General features: G+C 46.0%; 1 protein-coding gene across 3 annotated transcripts in view; it reads left to right on the forward strand.

Annotated features, from left to right (window-relative positions):
* The window catches only part of LOC143764048 (uncharacterized), an 84,037-nt gene extending 67,900 nt beyond the window's left edge, over positions 1–16,137 (forward strand). For 2 of the 3 annotated variants that reach the window (XM_077249328.1, XM_077249327.1), the window contains exon 3: positions 14,643–16,132. In XM_077249328.1, the coding sequence (XP_077105443.1) occupies positions 14,643–15,919 (1,277 nt within the window). In that variant the 3' untranslated portion in view covers positions 15,920–16,132. Of the gene's footprint in view, positions 1–13,705; positions 13,829–14,642 lie in introns of those variants that run through there. The other variant, XM_077249329.1, reaches the window with a different exon arrangement.
* Positions 16,138–20,699: the final 4,562 nt, after the last annotated feature.

Below are 20,699 nucleotides of genomic sequence, written 5' to 3' on the forward strand. Positions count from 1 at the left end.
GATAACAATAGACTGTACATTATGCAATAGAAAATATAAAAGAAAAAACCTTTAAAATGAAACAACATGGGGATTGCACTGTAAGCAATTAGGGTGACCTGGAGACAGCAGGGAGCCTGGCACATTTAGCAATAACCTTCCCTGTGAATGCCAGATCTATGAAAGAGAGAAAAGTAAAAAAAAAAAAAAAAAAGACCAAGATAAAGAAATACCCAGAGACCCTATTGGTAGACTTCAACAAACAAGGGGAAAAACAAATGTGTTATTCTACTCAGGGCACCACCAAGCTTGGGACCAGACTCTCTGAAAATATTACAAGACCGTCAAAATGCAGGGCATTAAGAATGGCACACAAATTAGAGTACAGGATGAGGAGGACCCTGAGACTTTCAATCTTTCCATAAACATGTATAAAAATATAACTATCATGGTACAAGGAACAAGGAATTAGGAACAAAGTTAAGGCCCCGTCTCACATAGCGAGATCGCTAGCGAGATCGCTGCTGAGTCACAAGTTTTGTGACGCAACAGCGACCTCCATAGCGATCTCGCTATGTGTGACACGTACCAGCGATCAGGCCCCTGCTGCGAGATCGCTGGTCGTGTCGGAATGGCCTGGACCTTTTTTTGGTCGTTGAGGCCCCGCTGACATCGCTGAATCGGTGTGTGTGACACCGATCCAGCGATGTCTTCACTGGTAACCAGGGTAAACATCGGGTTACTAAGCGCAGGGCCGCGCTTAGTAACCCGATGTTTACCCTGGTTACCAAAAAAAACAAACACTACATACTCGCCTTTCGGTGTCCAGGTCCCTTGCCGTCCGCTTCCTGCTCTGACTGAGATCCGGCCGTACAGTGAGAGCGCAGCACAGCAGTGACGTCACCGCTGCGCTCTGCTCTCAGTGTACGGCGGCTCAGTCAGAGCAGGAAGCAGACGGCAAGGGACCTGGACACCGAAAGGCGAGTATGTAGTGTTTGTTTTTTTTGGTAACCAGGGTAAACATCGGGTTACTAAGCGCGGCCCTGCGCTTAGTAACCCGATGTTTACCCTGGTTACCGGGTGCTGCAGGAGGACTTCGGCATCGTTGATGACAGTTTCAACGATGCCGAAGTCGTTCCCCTGATCGTTGGTCGCTGGAGAGAGCTGTCTGTGTGACAGCTCCCCAGCGACCACACAGCGACAAAACAGCGACGCTGCAGCGATCAGCATCGTTGTCTGTATCGCTGCAGCGTCGCTGTGTGAGACGGGGCCTTTTAAAATGCAAACCCTGAGGCAGGGTGGAAGCATTACCACTCCTGATCAGATCACAGCAGACATCACATCACAACCCCCCATGGATAATATACTCAGACTGCCTGTCCCAACCAGAAAGTGAGTTTATTCAATTCAAAGAAGCCAAGGTGAGAAAATGCAAATTACCAACTGAAGAAGGCATTATCAAGGCTGAAAAGAGACCAGTTTGAAATGCAAAAGATCATTTCAAAGACTGCAGGAAGAAAATGCATACCTCAAAGAAGAAATAACACAGCTAAAGTCATTAAACCTGCAACAAAAGCCAGAGAGCGCACCTCAAAAGTTCCCCAAAACCAAGGCCTGCACCAAGCATCTCGATGCCTGACACATCACACACCAGCAACAGCCCCTGCCAGAAGGACACTACACACAACCCCAGCAATAAAAGTACAGCCCCATCTACACAGCAAATCAGGGCAACCAACCAACACCCCCGAACCCAACACTGCAAAGGAAAATCCTACCCTCAATCCCAGCAACGAATATATAGCCTCATCGTCACAGCAACCCAGAGCAGCCAGTAGCTATGGACCTAAAAAACAAACAGCCCAAATAAAACACTGGGCCCTGACATCGTCCTAATAGACTCAAACGGGAAATACCTGGACACTAAGACTGTTCCCAGGGGCACGGGTCACAAAAATCCATTGTTCAACAATCCCACAAGCAGGGAAGGTGATCAATAACCGATACTTCACCGAGCCCACACATCTCATATTACACATCAGCCCAAAGATATTCACCAAGAAATAGTCACCCAAGGCCTATCAAAACTCACAATATCTGCCCAGCAAAAATTTCCCAGATCCAAAATAATCCTGTCTGCCCTGCTTCCAAGGAAATAAAGACCAACAGGTAATCAACTCAGAGCTGGCCACCAGTATCGTCTTAAACACCAAACATACAACTGGCAAGACACCCCGAAATAACGCTACATCACCTATACGACGACAAGCGCCTCAATAAACAAGGGGTCGGCCATCTAGCCAGAGAGCTAAAGGACATCATTCTAAACAGACCTTTGAGACCACAAGCAAGACGCCCATCAAACAGATGGCAACCCACAGTGATCTGCAGTGAGAGTCTACAGAGAGGGCAGAAGTACTGGGGACCACAAGCCCCACAATGGCAACACAAAATAAGAGGGCAGCGATATGACAGAAATAAGGACTTTGCTCAACACATTGCGCAGCAAACTCTTGGGCAAATGTGCCCGCAGGATGCGTTTTTTTCCCATAGACTTGAATTGCTGTCGGATCGCGACGTATGGCCATACGTCGCGTCCATCGTGCACTGAATGTGTCTTGTTTTGGCGGACCGTTGTCACGAAAAAACGTTCAAGGATCCGCCATTTGCTACCGCTCATGCATGGCCAGAACTCCGCCCCCCCTCCCCGGACTTTAGAATGGGCAGCGGATGCGTTGAAAAACTGCATATGCTGCCCACGTTGTGCCGAATTTTAACATTGTCCGTCGGTACATCGCGCCGACGCTTAGCGACGGCTGCGTACTGACGCAAGTGTGAAAGAAGCCTTAGGCACTGAATACATCAAAATGAGCAACAGAATCGAGATTCAAGAGCTACTTGTACATTTTAACACAAGTAGCTACTCATCAAACCAGCAAGAGGCAAGCCTGGCAGTGAATGATTTTAACAAGATCCTTTTTTCCATGGCAGAACTAGCAGGCCTCAGAAAGACCAACCCCAAAAGACCTACTAATATACAATGCCAAAAATGGTTTGGCAAAGAATGAAAAGCACTTCGCAACTCCCTAAGGATGGCCTCAAACCAAAAACGCAGACACCCCAACAACAGGAAACTAAGAGCGGCCTGTGACACCCTACAAAGTCAATACAAGTGCATCCTCAAGGAGAAAAAAACAGAGGCACATCTCCCAGAAACTATGGCAGCTGGAAGACTCCTTTCCAGGACAACTCATTCTGGGAGACCTGGAGTCATATCGGCACAAAGCCCAAGCAGAACACCCTCCACATCCAGAATGGCAACATCTGGCACAACTACTTAGAAAGCCTCTACAGGAACATACCAGAAGAAGAGCTAACTCCAGAACAACAACATCTAACCAATAAACTGAGGGACATGGAGGAAACAATCAAGGACTTCCAAAACCCTATGGACACACCAATCAGTGTGCTGAAAATAAAGGATAGAATCAGACTGCTGAAATGCAAGAAGGCCAGGATGAAATTCATAAAAATCTCAAGCCCATTGTGCTTTTTCCCTCAGTATAAACTGACCAGAGGAGCATATTTCAAATCTGCAACATGACCATTTCTTACGAGTACTCAAAATTTTATGTGCAGATTTTTCCAATAGACTTGCATTAGATGCAGAAAATCTGCAAGTAAAAAAAAAAAACCTCATGCGGTTTTACTGCGTTTCTGTGTGTAAACGCATAAAAAATGAAAATCTGCACATGCCTATATGCCAAGTGTTACCAAAACCAAGTACCACAAAATGTCAAAAACAGACCCCTTTTGTTTAAAATGTGACATACAAAAAAGACAAAGCATCAAAATGCGATAAAAATGCATATAAAAACACACTTGAATGAAATTCACACCCCAGTATTATTTTTATCAGTACTTCATCAGTATTCAGTATTTCTATGCTAAAATCCGGAGTGTCTCTAAAACACAGAGCAGATGTCAATCTTTCAATTTTAAATTTTTCTCTGCAAGTTCCACTCCTGGTATTGTCATACAGTCACTGATGCAAAATACTGACTTGTGAATGAAATCTAATAAACGGCTGCTGATCAGTAACGTAGGTCCGTCTGTGTTAGGCCTCTTTCACATTTCCGTCGGTATGGGGCCGTCGCAAAGCGTTGACCCGACGTACCGATGGACGTTGTGCAAGTTTGCCACAACGTGGGCAGCGGATGCAGTTTTTCAATGCATCCGCTGCCCATTCTAAAGTCCGGGGAGGAGGGGGTGGAGTTCCGGCCGCGCATGCGTGGTTGGAAATGGCGGATCCGACATACGAAAAAATGTTCCCTTGAACGTTTTTTTCGTGACGACGGACCGCCAAAACACGACGGATCCAGTGCACGACGGTCGCGACGTATGTCCATACGTCGCGATCCGTCGCTAATACAAGTCTATGGGGAAAAAACGCATCCTGAGGGCACATTTGCAGGATGCGTTTTTTTCCCAAAACGACGGATTACGACGGATTAAAAAAAAAAAAAAAACTAGTGTGAAAGTAGCCTTAATGAACCCTTAAATGGGCAAAGTGCGTTGATTTTATCTCATGTGAGTGGGGCCTTTACAAAACAGAAAGTTTAACATATTCTATACATACAGTAGATAGAAGGAACCACCCCCAGGCCTGGATTGTCCTCGGGCCCTTTAAAACTTATGAAGAAGCCCATTTGCGCATGCCGTCTCACGTGGAAAGCATGCACGGTGGCCGTGGCTGCCCTTACCATCACACATGAAAGCGTGCACAGCAGCTGTGGCGGCCCTTATGATGACGCGCTTACTGTAGCTGTGGGGGCTCTTGTTACACGTGCACGGCGGCCGTGACGGCCCTTACCATCACACATGAAAGCGTGCACAGCAGCTGTGGCGGCCTTTGTGATGACGCGCGCACTGTAGCTGCCCTTATGATGACGCGCGTACTGTAGCTGTGGGGGCTCTTGTGACACGTGCACGGCGGCCGTGACGGCACAGCACTCAGCGGGGACAAGCAAGATAGCACGCGCACACAAGGACTTTATTCAAAAGATTTTTTCCTGCTCACCATCACCTGCAAAATTTGGGATCTGCTCCTCTCCTCTCCTCTGCATGTCCAACGTTGCACATGCTGCAGCTCCTTATCACTTTCCCCCTCAAGCTCAAGGATCTGGGTAAGTCCCAAGATCAATGTGTTCATGTGTATACAACTAGCTGTTTCCAGGCAGCTAACGCTCGGCACGTTCATTGCTATCTAACGCTGCTGGTGATTAAACTAAGGTAAATAATGACAACATTCAATAGCGCTTATGCAGGTGGTAAATTAGCTTAAAATGATCTTAATGACAATAATAATCATAAAAAATCTGAATAATACTAATAATACATTTTAGAATGCAGATGCAATTAAATGTACGTTTACCTTGGCTGAAGTGGTTGAATTACATAGAAAGGAAGTGCTGCATGTGGTAATGTGGGGGGGATGAGCCTCGTGTCTTAATGTGGGGGAACGGAGTCTCGTGTCTTAATGTGTGGGGACAAAGCCTCGAGTGGTAATGTGTGAGGATGGAGCCTCATGTGGTAATGTGTGGGGACAAAGCCTTGTGTGGTAATGTGTGAGGATGGAGCCTCATGTGGTAATGTGTGGGGACAGAGCCTCATGTGGTAATGTGGAGGGACGGAGCCTCGTGTGGTAATGTGTGAGGATGGAGCCTCGTGTGATAATGTGTGGGGATGGAGCCTCGTGTGGTAATGTGTGGGGACGGAGCCTCGTGTGATAATGTGGAGGGACGGAGCCTCGTGTGGTAATGTGTGGGGACGGAGCCTCGTGTGGTAATGTGGTGGGGGGCGGGATTATCTGTGGTAATGTGGTGGGGCAGGATTATGCGTAGTGATGTGTTGGGGGCGGGATTGTGTGGTGATGCAGTGGGAGGGCGGGATTATGTGTGGTAATGTGGTGGGGGCAGGATTATGTGTGGTAATGTGGTGGGGGGCGGGATTATGTGTGGTGATGTGGTGGGGGGCAGGATTATGTGTGGTGGGGGGGCGGGAATGTGTGGTAATGTGGTGGGGGCGGGATTATGTGTGGTGATGTGGTGAAGGGGGCGGGATTATGTTTAAGGGGGTGGGGGGCAGGATCATGTATGGTGATGTGGTAGGGGCGGAGCTACTGTGTAGGTGGCGGGATTAGCGAGTAATCACGATGCTATAGATATATAGATATATAGATATACAATATACTGTATATAGTCCCCTCTATAATGTAAAGTGCTGCGGAATATGTTGGCGCTATATAAATAAAATTATTATTATTATTATTATTATTATTGGTGCTATATAAATAAAAAATATTATTTATTAACTTTTCACTATATTTACCGTCAGAATATTGATGATAATATTTACCATATATACTCGTGTATAAGCCGAGTTTTTTCAGCACATTTTTTTTGTGCTTATAGACTAGTCAATTGTCACAAAAGCCGGCGGGGGAGGAGGCGGAGGAGCAGCGGGTCACAGAGGCAGGAGTCGGCGGCTATGGCTAAAGCCTGTACCGCTGCTGTAATAGCACACAGTGCCAGCTGCAGCTGCCATCTTCCAGCACATATCCAACTCCCCTACCGGCGCGCCCTCGCTGGCACTGCATCTCCTTCGTTCCAGCACCAGCATCTCTTGCTGTGCCGAGCGATCACGTGGCCCCACTCATTAAGGTAATGCATATGCACGTCTCTCCACTTCCATAGGCATGCAGTGCATATTCATTACCTTAATGAGCGGGGCCACATAATTGCTCGGCCAGAAGACAGAGCTGCTGGAACGAACGAGATGCAGTGCCACCGAGGAATCATGCATACAAGGATAGGGGATAAATAGCCATGCATACAATGACAGGGATGGGGGAGCCATGCATACGATGATAGGGACGGGGGAGCCATGCATACCAGGATGGGGATGAGGGGACAATGCATACCCAGCTTATACTCGAGTCAATAATCTTACCCAGTATTTCGTTGCAAAATTAGGTGCCTCGGCTTATACTCATGTCGGCTTATACTCGAGTATATATGTAACACTCCAGGGGTCAGGTTGTTACAGTGATGTTGCCTTCCTTTCGGGGAGGGCGATATCATGCTTTGAGGCAATGGAGTTCTCTTTACCAGGTAAGTATACACATGCACCACATTCTGAATCCAGGCCAGAAGGGGGAGCTCTGAACCCGGATTCAGGGGAGCGTCCCCAACTTTGTGCTCTGGCCTGGAGGAGGAGATAGAGAGTTGGTCCAGAGAGACCAAGGAGAGCAGACGTCTAGGAGAGATGTAGAGCAGACAGCGGAGCCGTGCAGCCAGAGTAGTGCTGCAGCTCCAGGAAAGACACGGAGAACCTGAAGGGTGTAGTGCAGTGGAGCACAGAGGAAAGGAGCACAGGAGTGGAACCGGTGTAACAGGCCAGATTATACCCCCAGGCCAGACTATACCCGGGGTTAAAGTGGCCTAGGCTAGATTATACCCCGGGTATACTTTGGCCTAGGCCAAACTATACCCCGGGGTATAAAATAGCCTAGGCCAAAGTATACCCCTCCAGGCCAGATTATACCCCCCAGGGTAAGCTGAGGGAAAGCTGCTCATTCTTCTAGGTCACAGCTCCCCCTCCCATCGGGCACTGCTCCTTTTCAAGCTCCTCCACCTCTGGTGACGCCAGGGATCTCCCTTTCTAAGCCCCACCCCCTCCCTATAGTCACATGTGACATGAAATCTTCAGCCCTGCTCGTGCCAGCTCGTTGTCTTGGCGCCTTGGATATGCTTGGAAAAGGGCTTTGTATACCTAGGGGGCACTGACGAGCACTGAGGGGTGGGTGGGGAACCCCTTTACTGGTTGCTATGGGATATAGCATGATCACTCTATCCTAGCAACACCTTGGATACGCTTGGAAAAGGGGTTTATCTATCTTGGGGGCACCATTGCAGCACTGCGGGTGGGTGGGGAAACCTTTTACTGGTTGCTATGGGATTTTACATGATCACTCTATCCTAGCAACGCCTTGAATACGCTTGAAAAAGGGGTTTATCTACCTTGGGGGCACTCTCGCAGCACTTAAGGATAGGTGGTTAACCCCTTAGGTGGTTGCTATGGGATTTTACATGACCACTTTATCCTAGCAACGGCTTGTATACGCTTGGAAAAGGGGTTTATCTACCTTGGGGGCACCCTTGCAGCACTGTGGGGAAGCCGGGGAACCCTTTTACTGGTTGCTATGGGATTTTACATGACCAATTTATCCTAGCAACGCCTTGTATACGCTTGGAAAAGGGGTTAATCTACCTTGGGGGCACCCTCACAGCACTGCGGGGTGGGTGGGGAACCCTTTTACTGGTTGCTATGGGATTTTACATGGCCATTCTATCCTAGCAACGCCTTGGATACGCTTAAAAAATGGGTTTATCTACCATGGGGGCACCCTCGCAGCACTGCGGGGAAGCCGGGGAACCCTTTTACTGAGGAAGGAAACAGCACAAAAATTCAAAAGCTGACTTAGGCCATAGTATACCCCCGGGGGATAAACTTTATACCAGGGGGTATAAAATAGTTTTTATAGTATTTCTCTAGGCCATAATGTTATCACTTCACTGTTTTTCTCACCCTATTGCTTATTTGTTGAAAAGTGTGCAGATCTGAACTGACAGTAGATGGCGCTGTCCTGTCAGTGCATAGTTAATGATAACTTGTTTTGTATGTTCTCTATGACACCTCTCTGCTCTCTATGACACCAAATCTTTTCCAATTTTGACAACCATGGAAGATCAATTGTATGACCAGCTTTTGAGATTCTACACTGCAACAGAACAAAGGTACCCTCAGTATACCTACGATCTACCTCCTGAGAAACGTGCAAATGCCAAGTCCCAGTTTAGACAAACAGCAAAGCCATATCGAGCCCAAGGAGGAATTGTTTATCATAGGGAAAAGGAGGTTCTTACTAAAAGTCGACTGCCAAATATCCTGAAGGCCTGTCATGACAACCCAATATCTGGGGGCCATTTTGGCAGAGATAAAACTTTAGCCAAAATCTCTGACCGGTTTTACTGGAAGGGAATGAAAAATGACGTTCACCAGTATGTGAAAGCCTGTCAAAAATGTTTTGTTATAAATCCCAAAATCACAAAGGAAGCTCCACCACTCAACAGTATATCAGTGCCTGGAAAAGTATGGAGCTTAGTTGGGATTGATATGATTGGCCCTCTTCAGGAAACATCAAATGGCAACAAATATATAGTTGCTGCCACTGATCATTTCTCCAAATGGACTGAAGCAACAGCTGTCCCAGATAAGAGTGCCAAGTCAGTGGCAAATTTTTTGTACTCCGTTATCTGTCGCCTTGGCTGTATGGAGACTCTGATTAGCGACCAGGGACGAGAGTTTGTAAACTCGATCATTGACAACCTGATGGAACATTTTCAAACAGATCACCGTATTTCATCTGCATACCACCCACAAACAAATGGCCAGCGGGAACGTGATAATCGGACACTTAAAGAAGCTCTTAGTAAGCTTGTCAATGACCAAGGAAACAACTGGGATCAATTCATCCCTGGTGTTCTGTTTGCCTATCACACATCTGTGCATGCTTCAACCAAGGTTACTCCATTTGAGGTCATGTATGGACGGAAGGCCAAGCTTCCCATGGACCTTAATCCCTCAAAAGATGATACGGTGGATCCCATGCCCATTTCAGATCATGCCACCCCTGATGTGCTAAATACACTGTCAAGCATTCTTAAAAAGCTGCACTCAGACGTCAGTACCAACATCCACTCTGCTCAAGAACACCAGAAGTGTGCCTTTGATCGCCAACACAAAAGCAACAAAGAAATCACTGCTGGTACCATAGTTTATATCAAGAATCAGCGCCGTATTCAACGCATAGGTTCAAAGATGGAACCACGCTGGATTGGACCTTATTTAGTTGTGGAATCCTTGACCAAGGGACGAGTAAAACTTAAGAACAACAAAACTGGCAAGATATTAAGCAACACATACCACACCAGCAACCTAAAGATTTACCAGGATAAAGAGGCTTCTCCACCATCCGATGATGATTATTCCAGTGACTCTGCCACACAGAAAAATAAGCAAACTAAGGCTTTCAACCTACTACCAAGTTCAAGAAGGAAGTATCTTAGCACCACTCTTGGCCTTACGTTTAGTAAGGTTGTATACTGTGGATGCAGACGAGACCTTGAACAACCACGGCGTACATATAAAACCAAAGGTGATGGAAACTGCTTCTTCCGGGCCATCAGCTACATCTTGACAGGAACAGAGGACAACCATTCCCTTCTCAGAGATAAAGTCATCCACCATATGAAAACTGACTTGACAAAAAAACTACAGGACTACTTGAACCAAAATGTGAATGAATATGTGAACATCTCTGGAATCTCTCGTGATGGAGTCTGGGCAACTGATGCAGAGATCATGACCACGGCGAATCTGTTGAGTTGCGACATAATAATCTACACAAACGTCGGTGACTCCATGGATTGGTTGACATATCCTGCAAGCTTCAATCTGCAGTCAACAACTGAACATGCACTGTATCTTGAAAATAAGCACGATCATTTCAATGTTGTTATCAGTGTTTAGCTTTAAACGTTAATTTGGTAGCAAGGACATGCTAGACTAAATGTCATAATACACAGAATGACTGTTGGGCGATTTGTTGCCCCAGATAATTGCATTGCATGATAAGTGACTTATAGCTAATGAGAAATTATTGCCCCCCCTCCCACCGCTAGGTGGTGCTGGCTCTGCTTCTACAAGCTCCAACGGCACTAGCCAGGTGCCGCTCTCCTCTATGGCGCCTGGCTGTGACGTCGGCGCATGGAGAGGCAGCGCCACCTAGCGGCAGGAGGGGGACCCCGTCTACCAGGAGACGGGCAGCGGCGGTTAGCGAGGGGGGGTAATCGGGCAGCCCCCCTAAGGTAACTATAAAATGGGGGGGTATTTGTAATGCATATGCATTACAAATACCCCCCTTTACAACTACTTTTGCCATGGGCAAAAGTTTTGTATAGTGGGAGGTACTCTTTAAGAATTGTCAGTTTGGTTTCTCAATAAAATGTTGAAGCATTAAGTAATTCTTGTGTATATCACTCAATGCAAATGATTTCATTGGGGTATAATATGAGCTGAGAGGTATAAATTGGGCTAGGCAACTTTAACCCCAGATTAGTTACATAATCTGGCCTGGAGGGGTATAGTTTGGCCTAGGCTATTTTACACCCCGGGGTATAGTTTGGCCTAGGCCAGTTTATGCCCGGGTATACTCTGGCATAGACCAAATTATACCCGGGGTTAATCTGGGACAGGGTTACTTTGGCCTGTTACACCGAGGAACCCTTTTACTGGTTGCTATGGGATTTTACATGACCACTTTATCCTAGCAATGCCTTGTATATGCTTGGAAAAGGGGTTTATCTACCTTGGGGGCACCCTGCTTGCTATAGGGTTTTACATGGTGTAAGTACCTTAGATTGATCATTTGAAATCGCTTAGCAACCAGGAAAAGAGTTCCCCAGCCTCCATGCAATGCTGCGACAGTGCCCCCAAGGTAGATAAACCCCTTTTCCAAGCGTATCCAAGGCGTTGCTAGGATAAAGTGGCCATGTAAAATCCCATAGCAACCAGTAAAAGGGTTCCCCGGCTTCCCCGCAGTGCTGTGAGGGTGCCCCCAAGGTAGATAAACCCCTTTTCCAACCGTATCCAGGGCGTTGCTAGGATAAAGTGGCCATGTAAAATCCCATAGCAACCAGTAAAAGGGATCCCCACCCACCCCGCAGTGCTGTGAGGGTGTCCTCCAAGGTAGATTAACCCCTTTTCCAAGCGTATACAAGGCGTTGCTAGGATAAATTGGTCATGTAAAATCCCATAGCAACCAGTAAAAGGGTTCCCCGGCTTCCCCGCAGTGCTGTGAGGGTGCCCCCAAGGTAGATAAACCCCTTTTCCAACCGTATCCAGGGCGTTGCTAGGATAAAGTGGCCATGTAAAATCCCATAGCAACCAGTAAAAGGGATCCCCACCCACCCCGCAGTGCTGTGAGGGTGTCCTCCAAGGTAGATTAACCCCTTTTCCAAGCGTATACAAGGCGTTGCTAGGATAAATTGGTCATGTAAAATCCCATAGCAACCAGTAAAAGGGTTCCCCGGCTTCCCCGCAGTGCTGTGAGGGTGCCCCCAAGGTAGATAAACCCCTTTTCCAACCGTATCCAGGGCGTTGCTAGGATAAAGTGGCCATGTAAAATCCCATAGCAACCAGTAAAAGGGATCCCCACCCACCCCGCAGTGCTGTGAGGGTGTCCTCCAAGGTAGATTAACCCCTTTTCCAAGCGTATACAAGGCGTTGCTAGGATAAATTGGTCATGTAAAATCCCATAGCAACCAGTAAAAGGGTTCCCCGGCTTCCCCGCAGTGCTGTGAGGGTGCCCCCAAGGTAGATAAACCCCTTTTCCAACCGTATCCAGGGCGTTGCTAGGATAAAGTGGCCATGTAAAATCCCATAGCAACCAGTAAAAGGGATCCCCACCCACCCCGCAGTGCTGTGAGGGTGCCCCCAAGGTAGATTAACCCCTTTTCCAAGCGTATACAAGGCGTTGCTAGGATAAATTGGTCATGTAAAATCCCATAGCAACCAGTAAAAGGGTTCCCCGGCTTCCCCGCAGTGCTGTGAGGGTGCCCCCAAGGTAGATAAACCCCTTTTCCAACCGTATCCAGGGCGTTGCTAGGATAAAGTGGCCATGTAAAATCCCATAGCAACCAGTAAAAGGGATCCCCACCCACCCCGCAGTGCTGTGAGGGTGCCCCCAAGGTAGATTAACCCCTTTTCCAAGCGTATACAAGGCGTTGCTAGGATAAATTGGTCATGTAAAATCCCATAGCAACCAGTAAAAGGGTTCCCCGGCTTCCCCGCAGTGCTGTGAGGGTGCCCCCCAAGGTAGATAAACCCCTTTTCCAACCGTATCCAGGGCGTTGCTAGGATAAAGTGGCCATGTAAAATCCCATAGCAACCAGTAAAAGGCTATAGTCTGGCCTGAGGGTATAGTGTGGCCTGTTATAGTTTGGCCTAGGCTGTTTTACATCCTTAGGTATAGTTTGGCCTAGGCCAAAATATACCCAGGGTTAAATGTAGCCTAGGCCACTTTAACCCTGGGGGGTATAATGTGGCCTGGAGGGGTATAGTTTGGCCTAGGCTATTTTACACCCCGGGGTATAGTTTGGCCTAGGCCATTTTATGCCTGGGTATAGTTTGGCCTAGGCCAGTTTATACCCCGGGGTATACTCTGGCCTAGGCCAAATTATACCCGGGGTTAATCTGGGACGGGGTTACTTTGGCCTGTTACACCGGGCTCAGCAGGGGAACAGTGGCAGGGGAACAGTGGCAGGACAGCCTCAGAGCCAGATCGCAGCAGCCGGGTACCGGCAGCCCGAGGCCTTAGTGGAACTGTAGGACACTTGGCAGAACCGGAGGACTAAGAACTTTATGTGATTGGCCCACACCACACCTGAGACGCAGCAGCACCTGAAGAGCCTGGGGTATGATAGTCCCTTTAAAACTGCTCAAGCTGCCCATCATGCAGGTATCTGTCTCGGGACGGGGAAAAGAGGACTTTGCTTTAAAGCTTCAAGCAGCAGGGACCTTATAGGACAGCGCTAGTTGGAAAGGCTCACGGACCTCACCGGGGAGAGAGATTCCCTATTGCCTCCAAGCCGGCCAGACCCTAACTACATCTGTACCTGGTACCCTGGACTGAGGCCTATTACTACCATCATCATCAGTAAACCAGGTAAAGACTTACCACCTGTGTCCTCTACTTATTTGTTGACATACACCATCTTGCCACACACTTTGGGAACCCTGGGGACCCCGCTTCACCTGTGGGAAGCGTCACCTGTGGGAAGCGTCACCATCCAGCCACCATACCATCACCCCAGAGGACCCCTTTAATCGGCGTCGGTCCCTATTGACCGAACACCACAGGTGGTGTCACGACAGACTTATTCACAATACCCCTTAAAAGAATTTCCCCCTTTAATTGAGCGCCCAGGGCACAGGCCAGTTCGCAACCACCGTGACATCCCCTTTAAGACCGGACCCAGTACCGAGTACCCCAGGCTCTGGTAGGGCGTCTCATATACAGTAATCTATTTCCAGACATTTGAATGTTTTTGCTAAGCTAGAAAAAAATGTACTTTGTATTTAACCAAAATCTGGAGAAAAAGTATGGTATTTTATATCAAACTGATATTTATAAGGGTGGTGCAAGTGTCAAAATGGTCCCATAGTCAATATCAAAATGGGCTCCCTATTATGGTTCTTGCAACTCAATAGACAATGGGAATGGACCCACCATCCTAGGTCATTGGTCTTCGAGTAACACATTCACTGTCTGCCTCTATGGTATGTGGTCAGTAGCAACATTGAAGAATATCTTTATGCCAATTTGTTTGTTTGAGAGCAGATTATTTGAAACATGAAATTCTGCAAAACTGTCTGACTCCAAATAAGATTTTTTTATATTTTGTCAGTGCAATCACATAATGTTTTGTACTAAGTTATGTTTTATAATTCAATTCTTTTTTCTTTTTTTTTTTTTACAGTCGGTATTCGTGATGAAAAGATGTCCTGCTCATTAAAACAGAAGTTCATTGCATGCAATTTATTGGTGCTCTTTTTCATCTTGCTCTTTTATCTGCTACAACCCCAGGATGCTAAAATAAGCTACATTTCCAACATTGCCATCGGGCCCTTAATACCATTAGAGGATAACAAGACCCTCATCATTGCTCCGTATTATGATCCCAGAGAATCCAGTTTAATAAGAATACTTGCTATAGTCCATCACACAGTAAACAACTTTTTCTGTCTGTACTACTGTAAGCAGTTTGGTTATGTGCATGTTACGGCAGAAATTGATATTGTTCGGGACGGCTTTGGATTCCCTTATGAGACCGCAAATCTCCTATGTAAAATTCCACCTGATTGTGATTTTAACTACATATCTGTTTACACAAACCACACAAAAGACCTTAGCAAAATTCCAGTGTTTGAGATCTCAAAAGATCCAATAGGGCCATTTTCTGCCAATTTTACGGTTTGTATCTCTGCGATGTTTGGGAAGTATGATAACGCTTTGCAAATGATTCAGGCTATTGAAATGTATAAATTACTTGGAGCTTCTAGAATCACCATCTATAACACGAGCTGTGGTGACAATGTGGACAAGGTTTTGAGATATTACATTCAAGAAGGTGTCTTAGCGGTAATACCCTGGCCAATAGACAAATATCTGAAAACCTCCACAAAATGGAAATATGTTAAAGGACTCGACAGTGAAATTGGCTACTATGGACAAGTTGCATCTTTAAATGACTGCATGTACAGAAATATGTTTAAAAGTGAATATGTTCTCCTAAACGACATTGATGAGATTATCATTCCATTAAAATATTGGGACTGGCCAACTTTAATGAGCAATCTCCAAAAACGTTATCCATATGTAAATGCCTTTCGCTTTGAAAACCAAATTTTTCTATCATCAGAGCAATCATCTGGATTAAATTTATGGAATCATATCCCCGGAGATGATATTCTTCAACATTTGTATAGAGAACCCATTAATATAACCATAACCCCACCAAAACTAATTATAAATCCACGAGAAGTCATTCACACTTCAATCCACTCTGTTATCAAGGCTAAAGGATATGGAGTAAGTTATACAAGACAAGATGCTATTGTATTCCACTGTAAAAATACCAGAGACAAGAACATTCTAGAGAGAGACTGGATCAAAGATGACTTAATTTTGAGATACAATAGGTCCTTGGTGCCTAAAGTTAATGATGTTGTTCAAAAACTTTTCCCAAAGGACTAGCTCGGATACAAGAAAATGTGTGTGAAAGAAAAAGGTTGTGCCATTGTTTTTGGGTTTTGAAGTTGCTTATTGCTTTATGAAAAATAGTTTGTATTCAGAGTTTTAATATCCCTTCAATAATAAAAAAAAAATTGTTATGATTACCTTTCCCAGAATAGTTTTCAAAAGTTTATGATCTGCATAGCATCTGTTGTTGGTGATTTGCATCAATGGGTATGTGTATATGGTGTCTCATTCAAGTGGATTCCACCTGAAAATGTGCTAAAAAAGGATTAAAAAAATTAACATAGGCACCGCAGTATACTACCTAGAATAAAATATGTAGATACACTGCAGCAAGTAAATAAATAGTAACACGTGAAAAACATAGGGTATTTTTGTGGTTTTTTTTGTTTTTGATTTTTTTTTTTAAATAAAAAAAAAAGCATAAAAGCCATCCCACCTCAACAAGGTGTACTGATCAGGATGGTCCCTATCTCTATGTGCCATACAGACCTCAAAATAGATGAGGGCAGTGCAGGAGCTGACTTTCAATTAAGTACCCTGTGATTTTTCTTTTTTACATGTGTTACTACTTATTTACTTTGAGGTAATATTTGTCTGTTAAAGGCCCCAGGGTGCACCTACACATTACTTATACTAGCAGGTGTGCTGGCCCTTGTGTTTTGGTTTTATATGCACTGCAATGATCAAAATGACTTCCACTGCACAGGTTCAGTCTTTTGTAACTTCTTTCAATCATTTCAGAGTTCAAAAGTCATGAAGTGGCCAAAAGAAGCAGGTGGCTTTTCCATGGAAGTGGCCACTATTTTATATGTAGAATTTAAAAAAGCAAGACGACCGCAGCAAAGATGCGGTAAAAATCTATAAGATGCCAAATGCTTACACATTATGAACAAAGCAGTTGAATTTACATTAATTAAATTCAGTGTTTACATATAGTTAATTCAATGTTTAACCTCTTAAGAACCTCTGATACGCATTTTTACTGGTTGCCGTAAAGGGGCTTTATTCCTCAGTGCCACTTTTTAACGGCACTAAGGAATAAGTGTATAGCTCCTTCCAGCCAACGTAATACCCGCAGATGTCAACTGTGCTACTGTCCATTCTACCTCCCAAAAATCTGAATAAGGCTCAGCTTACATCGTGTTACAAAGTCGGGGACCCACACCGCGGCGGCGGTTGGCAAAACGCTGAGCCTTCTCCTGTGACAACTTCAAGTTGTCCACCACATGATTCCAGATCCGCTGCAACCTATCCACCACAGAATCCACCCCAGGACAGTCAGAAGGCTCCACATGTCCCGAGGAAAAACGAGGGTGGAAACCAGAGTTGCAGAAAAATGGCGAAACCAAGGTGGCAGAACTAGCCCGATTATTAAGGGCAAATTCAGCCAACGGCAAGAAGGTCACCCAATCATCCTGATCAGAAGAGACAAAACACCTCAAATACGCCTCCAGAGTCTGATTAGTTCGTTCCGTTTGTCCGTTAGTCTGTGGATGAAAAGCGGACGAAAACGACAAATCTATGCCCATCCTACCACAAAAGGATCGCCAGAACCTGGAAACAAACTGGGATCCTCTGTCCGACACAATATTCTCAGGAATGCCGTGCAAACGAACACGTTCTGGAAGAACACAGGAACCAGATCAGAAGAGGAAGGCAGTTTGGGCAAAGGAACCAGATGGACCATCTTGGAGAAACGATCACATATCACCCAGATGACAGACATGCCCTGAGACACCGGAAGATCCGAAATGAAATCCATAGAGATGTGTGTCCAAGGTCTCTTCGGGACAGGCAAGGGCAAGAGCAACCCGCTGGCACGAGAACAGCAAGGCTTAGCTCGAGCACAAGTACCACAGGACTGCACAAATGACCGCACATCTCTTGACAAGGAAGGCCACCAAAAGGACCTGGCCACCAGATCTCTGGTGCCAAAAATTCCCGGGTGCCCTGCCAACACTGAGGAATGAACCTCGGAAATGACTCTGCTGGTCCATTTAGCAGGCACAAACAATCTGTCAGGTGGACAAGAGTCAGGCCTACCAGCCTGAAATCTCTGCAACACACGTCGCAGATCTGGAGAAATAGCTGACAGGATAACTCCTTCCTTAAGAATACCCACAGGTTCAGCGACTCCAGGAGCATCAGGCACAAAGCTCCTAGACAGAGCATCGGCCTTCACATTCTTAGAACCTGGTAAATACGAAACCACAAAGTCAAAACGGGAGAAAAACAATGACCAGCGGGCCTGTCTAGGATTCAGGCGTTTAGCAGACTCGAGGTACATCAGATTTTTGTGATCAGTCAAGACCACCACACGATGCTTAGCACCCTCGAGCCAATGACGCCACTCCTCAAATGCCCACTTCATGGCCAACAACTCCCGATTGCCCACATCATAATTTCGCTCTGCCGGCGAAAACTTCCTAGAGAAAAAGGCACAAGGTCTCATAGTAGAGCAACCAGGGCCTCTCTGCGACAAAACGGCCCCTGCCCCAATCTCCGAAGCATCCACTTCAACCTGAAAGGGAAGTGAGACATCAGGCTGGCACAAAACAGGCGCTGAAGTAAACTGGCGCTTCAACTCCTGGAAAGCCTCCACGGCAGCAGGAGCCCAGTTAGCCACATCAGAGCCTTTCTTGGTCATATCCGTCAACGGTTTAACAACGCTAGAAAAATTAGCGATAAAACGACGGTAGAAGTTAGCAAAACCCAAGAACTTCTGAAGACTCTTAACTGACGAGGGTTGAGTCCAATCATGAATAGCTCGAACCTTGACTGGGTCCATCTCCACAGCAGAAGGGGAAAAAATGAACCCTAAAAAGGGAACCTTCTGTACACCAAAGAGACACTTTGAGCCTTTAACAAACAAAGAATTTTCACGCAAAATCTTGAAAACCATCCTGACCTGTTCCACATGCGAGTCCCAATCATCAGAAAAAACCAGAATATCATCCAGATAAACGATCAAAAATTTATCCAGATACTTCCGGAAAATGTCATGCATAAAGGACTGAAAAACTGAAGGTGCATTAGAGAGCCCAAATGGCATCACCAAGTACTCAAAATGACCTTCGGGCGTATTGAATGCGGTTTTCCATTCATCTCCTTGCTTAATGCGCACAAGGTTGTACGCACCGCGAAGGTCTATCTTGGTGAACCACTTGGCACCTTTAATCCGGGCAAACAAGTCTGACAACAACGGCAAAGGATACTGAAATTTGACAGTGATCTTATTCAAAAGCCGATAGTCAATACAAGGCCTCAAAGATCCGTCCTTTTTAGCCACAAAAAAGAATCCCGCACCAAGAGGGGAAGAAGGACGGATATGCCCCTTCTCCAGAGACTCCTTGATATATGAACGCATCGCGGTATGTTCAGGTACCGACAGATTAAACAGTCTTCCCTTAGGAAACTTACTGCCTGGAATCAAATCTATTGCACAGTCACATTCCCTATGAGGAGGCAATGCACTTGACCTAGACTCGCTGAAGACATCCTGATAATCAGACAAATACGCCGGAACTTCCGAAGGCGTAGAAGTAGCAATAGACACGGGCAGGGAATCTCCATGAATTCCATGACAGCCCCAACTTGACACTGACATTGCCTTCCAGTCCAAGACTGGATTATGGGTCTGTAACCATGGCAACCCCAAAACAACCAAATCATGCATCTTATGCAGAACAAGAAAACGTATCACCTCCCGATGTTCAGGAGTCATGCACATGGTAACCTGTGTCCAAAACTGCGGCTTATTTTCTGCCAATGGCGTAGCGTCAATACCCCTAAGAGGGATAGGATTTTCTAATGGCTCAAGAACAAAACCGCAACGCTTGGCAAATGACAGATCCATAAGACTCAGGGCAGCACCTGAATCTACAAACGCCACGACAGGATACGATGACAGTGAGCAAATCAAAGTTACAGATAGAATGAACTTAGGTTGCAAATTACCAATGGCGACAGGACTAACCACCTTAGTAAGACGCTTAGAGCATGCTGAGATAACATGTGCAGAATCACCACAGTAGTAACACAAGCCATTCTGGCGTCTATGAATTTTCCGCTCATTTCTAGTCAGGATTCTATCACATTGCATTAAATCAGGTGCCTGTTCAGATAACACCATGATGGAATTTGCGGTTTTGCGCTCCCGCAACCGCCGGTCAATTTGAATCGCCAGGGCCATGGAATCATTCAGACCTGTGGGAATGGGAAAACCCACCATCACATTCTTAATGGCTTCAGAAAGGCCATTTCTAAAATTTGCAGCCAATGCACACTCGTTCCACTGGGTCAGCACGGACCATTTCCGAAATTTTTGGCAATACACCTCAGCCTCGTCCTGGCCCTGAGACATAGCCAGCAAGGCTTTTTCTGCCTGAATCTCAAGATTGGGTTCCTCATAAAGCAAACCGAGCGCCAGAAAAAACGCATCAATATCAGCCAATGCCGGATCTCCTGGCGCCAGCGAGAAAGCCCAATCCTGAGGGTCGCCCCGTAAAAAAGAAATAACAATTTTCACTTGCTGAGCGGAGTCTCCAGAGGAACAGGGTCTCAGGGACAAAAACAATTTACAATTATTCCTGAAATTTCTAAACTTAAATCGGTCTCCGGAAAACAGTTCAGGAATCGGTATCTTAGGTTCTGACATAGGATTTCTGGTAACATAATCTTGTATGCCCTGCACACGAGCAGCAAGCTGGTCCACACTTGTAATCAAGGTCTGGACATTCATGTCTGCAGCAATCACAAGCCACTCAAAGGTAAA

The sequence above is a fragment of the Ranitomeya variabilis genome, chromosome 1 (assembly GCF_051348905.1).
Source record: "Ranitomeya variabilis isolate aRanVar5 chromosome 1, aRanVar5.hap1, whole genome shotgun sequence".
Classification (NCBI taxonomy): domain Eukaryota; kingdom Metazoa; phylum Chordata; class Amphibia; order Anura; family Dendrobatidae; genus Ranitomeya; species Ranitomeya variabilis.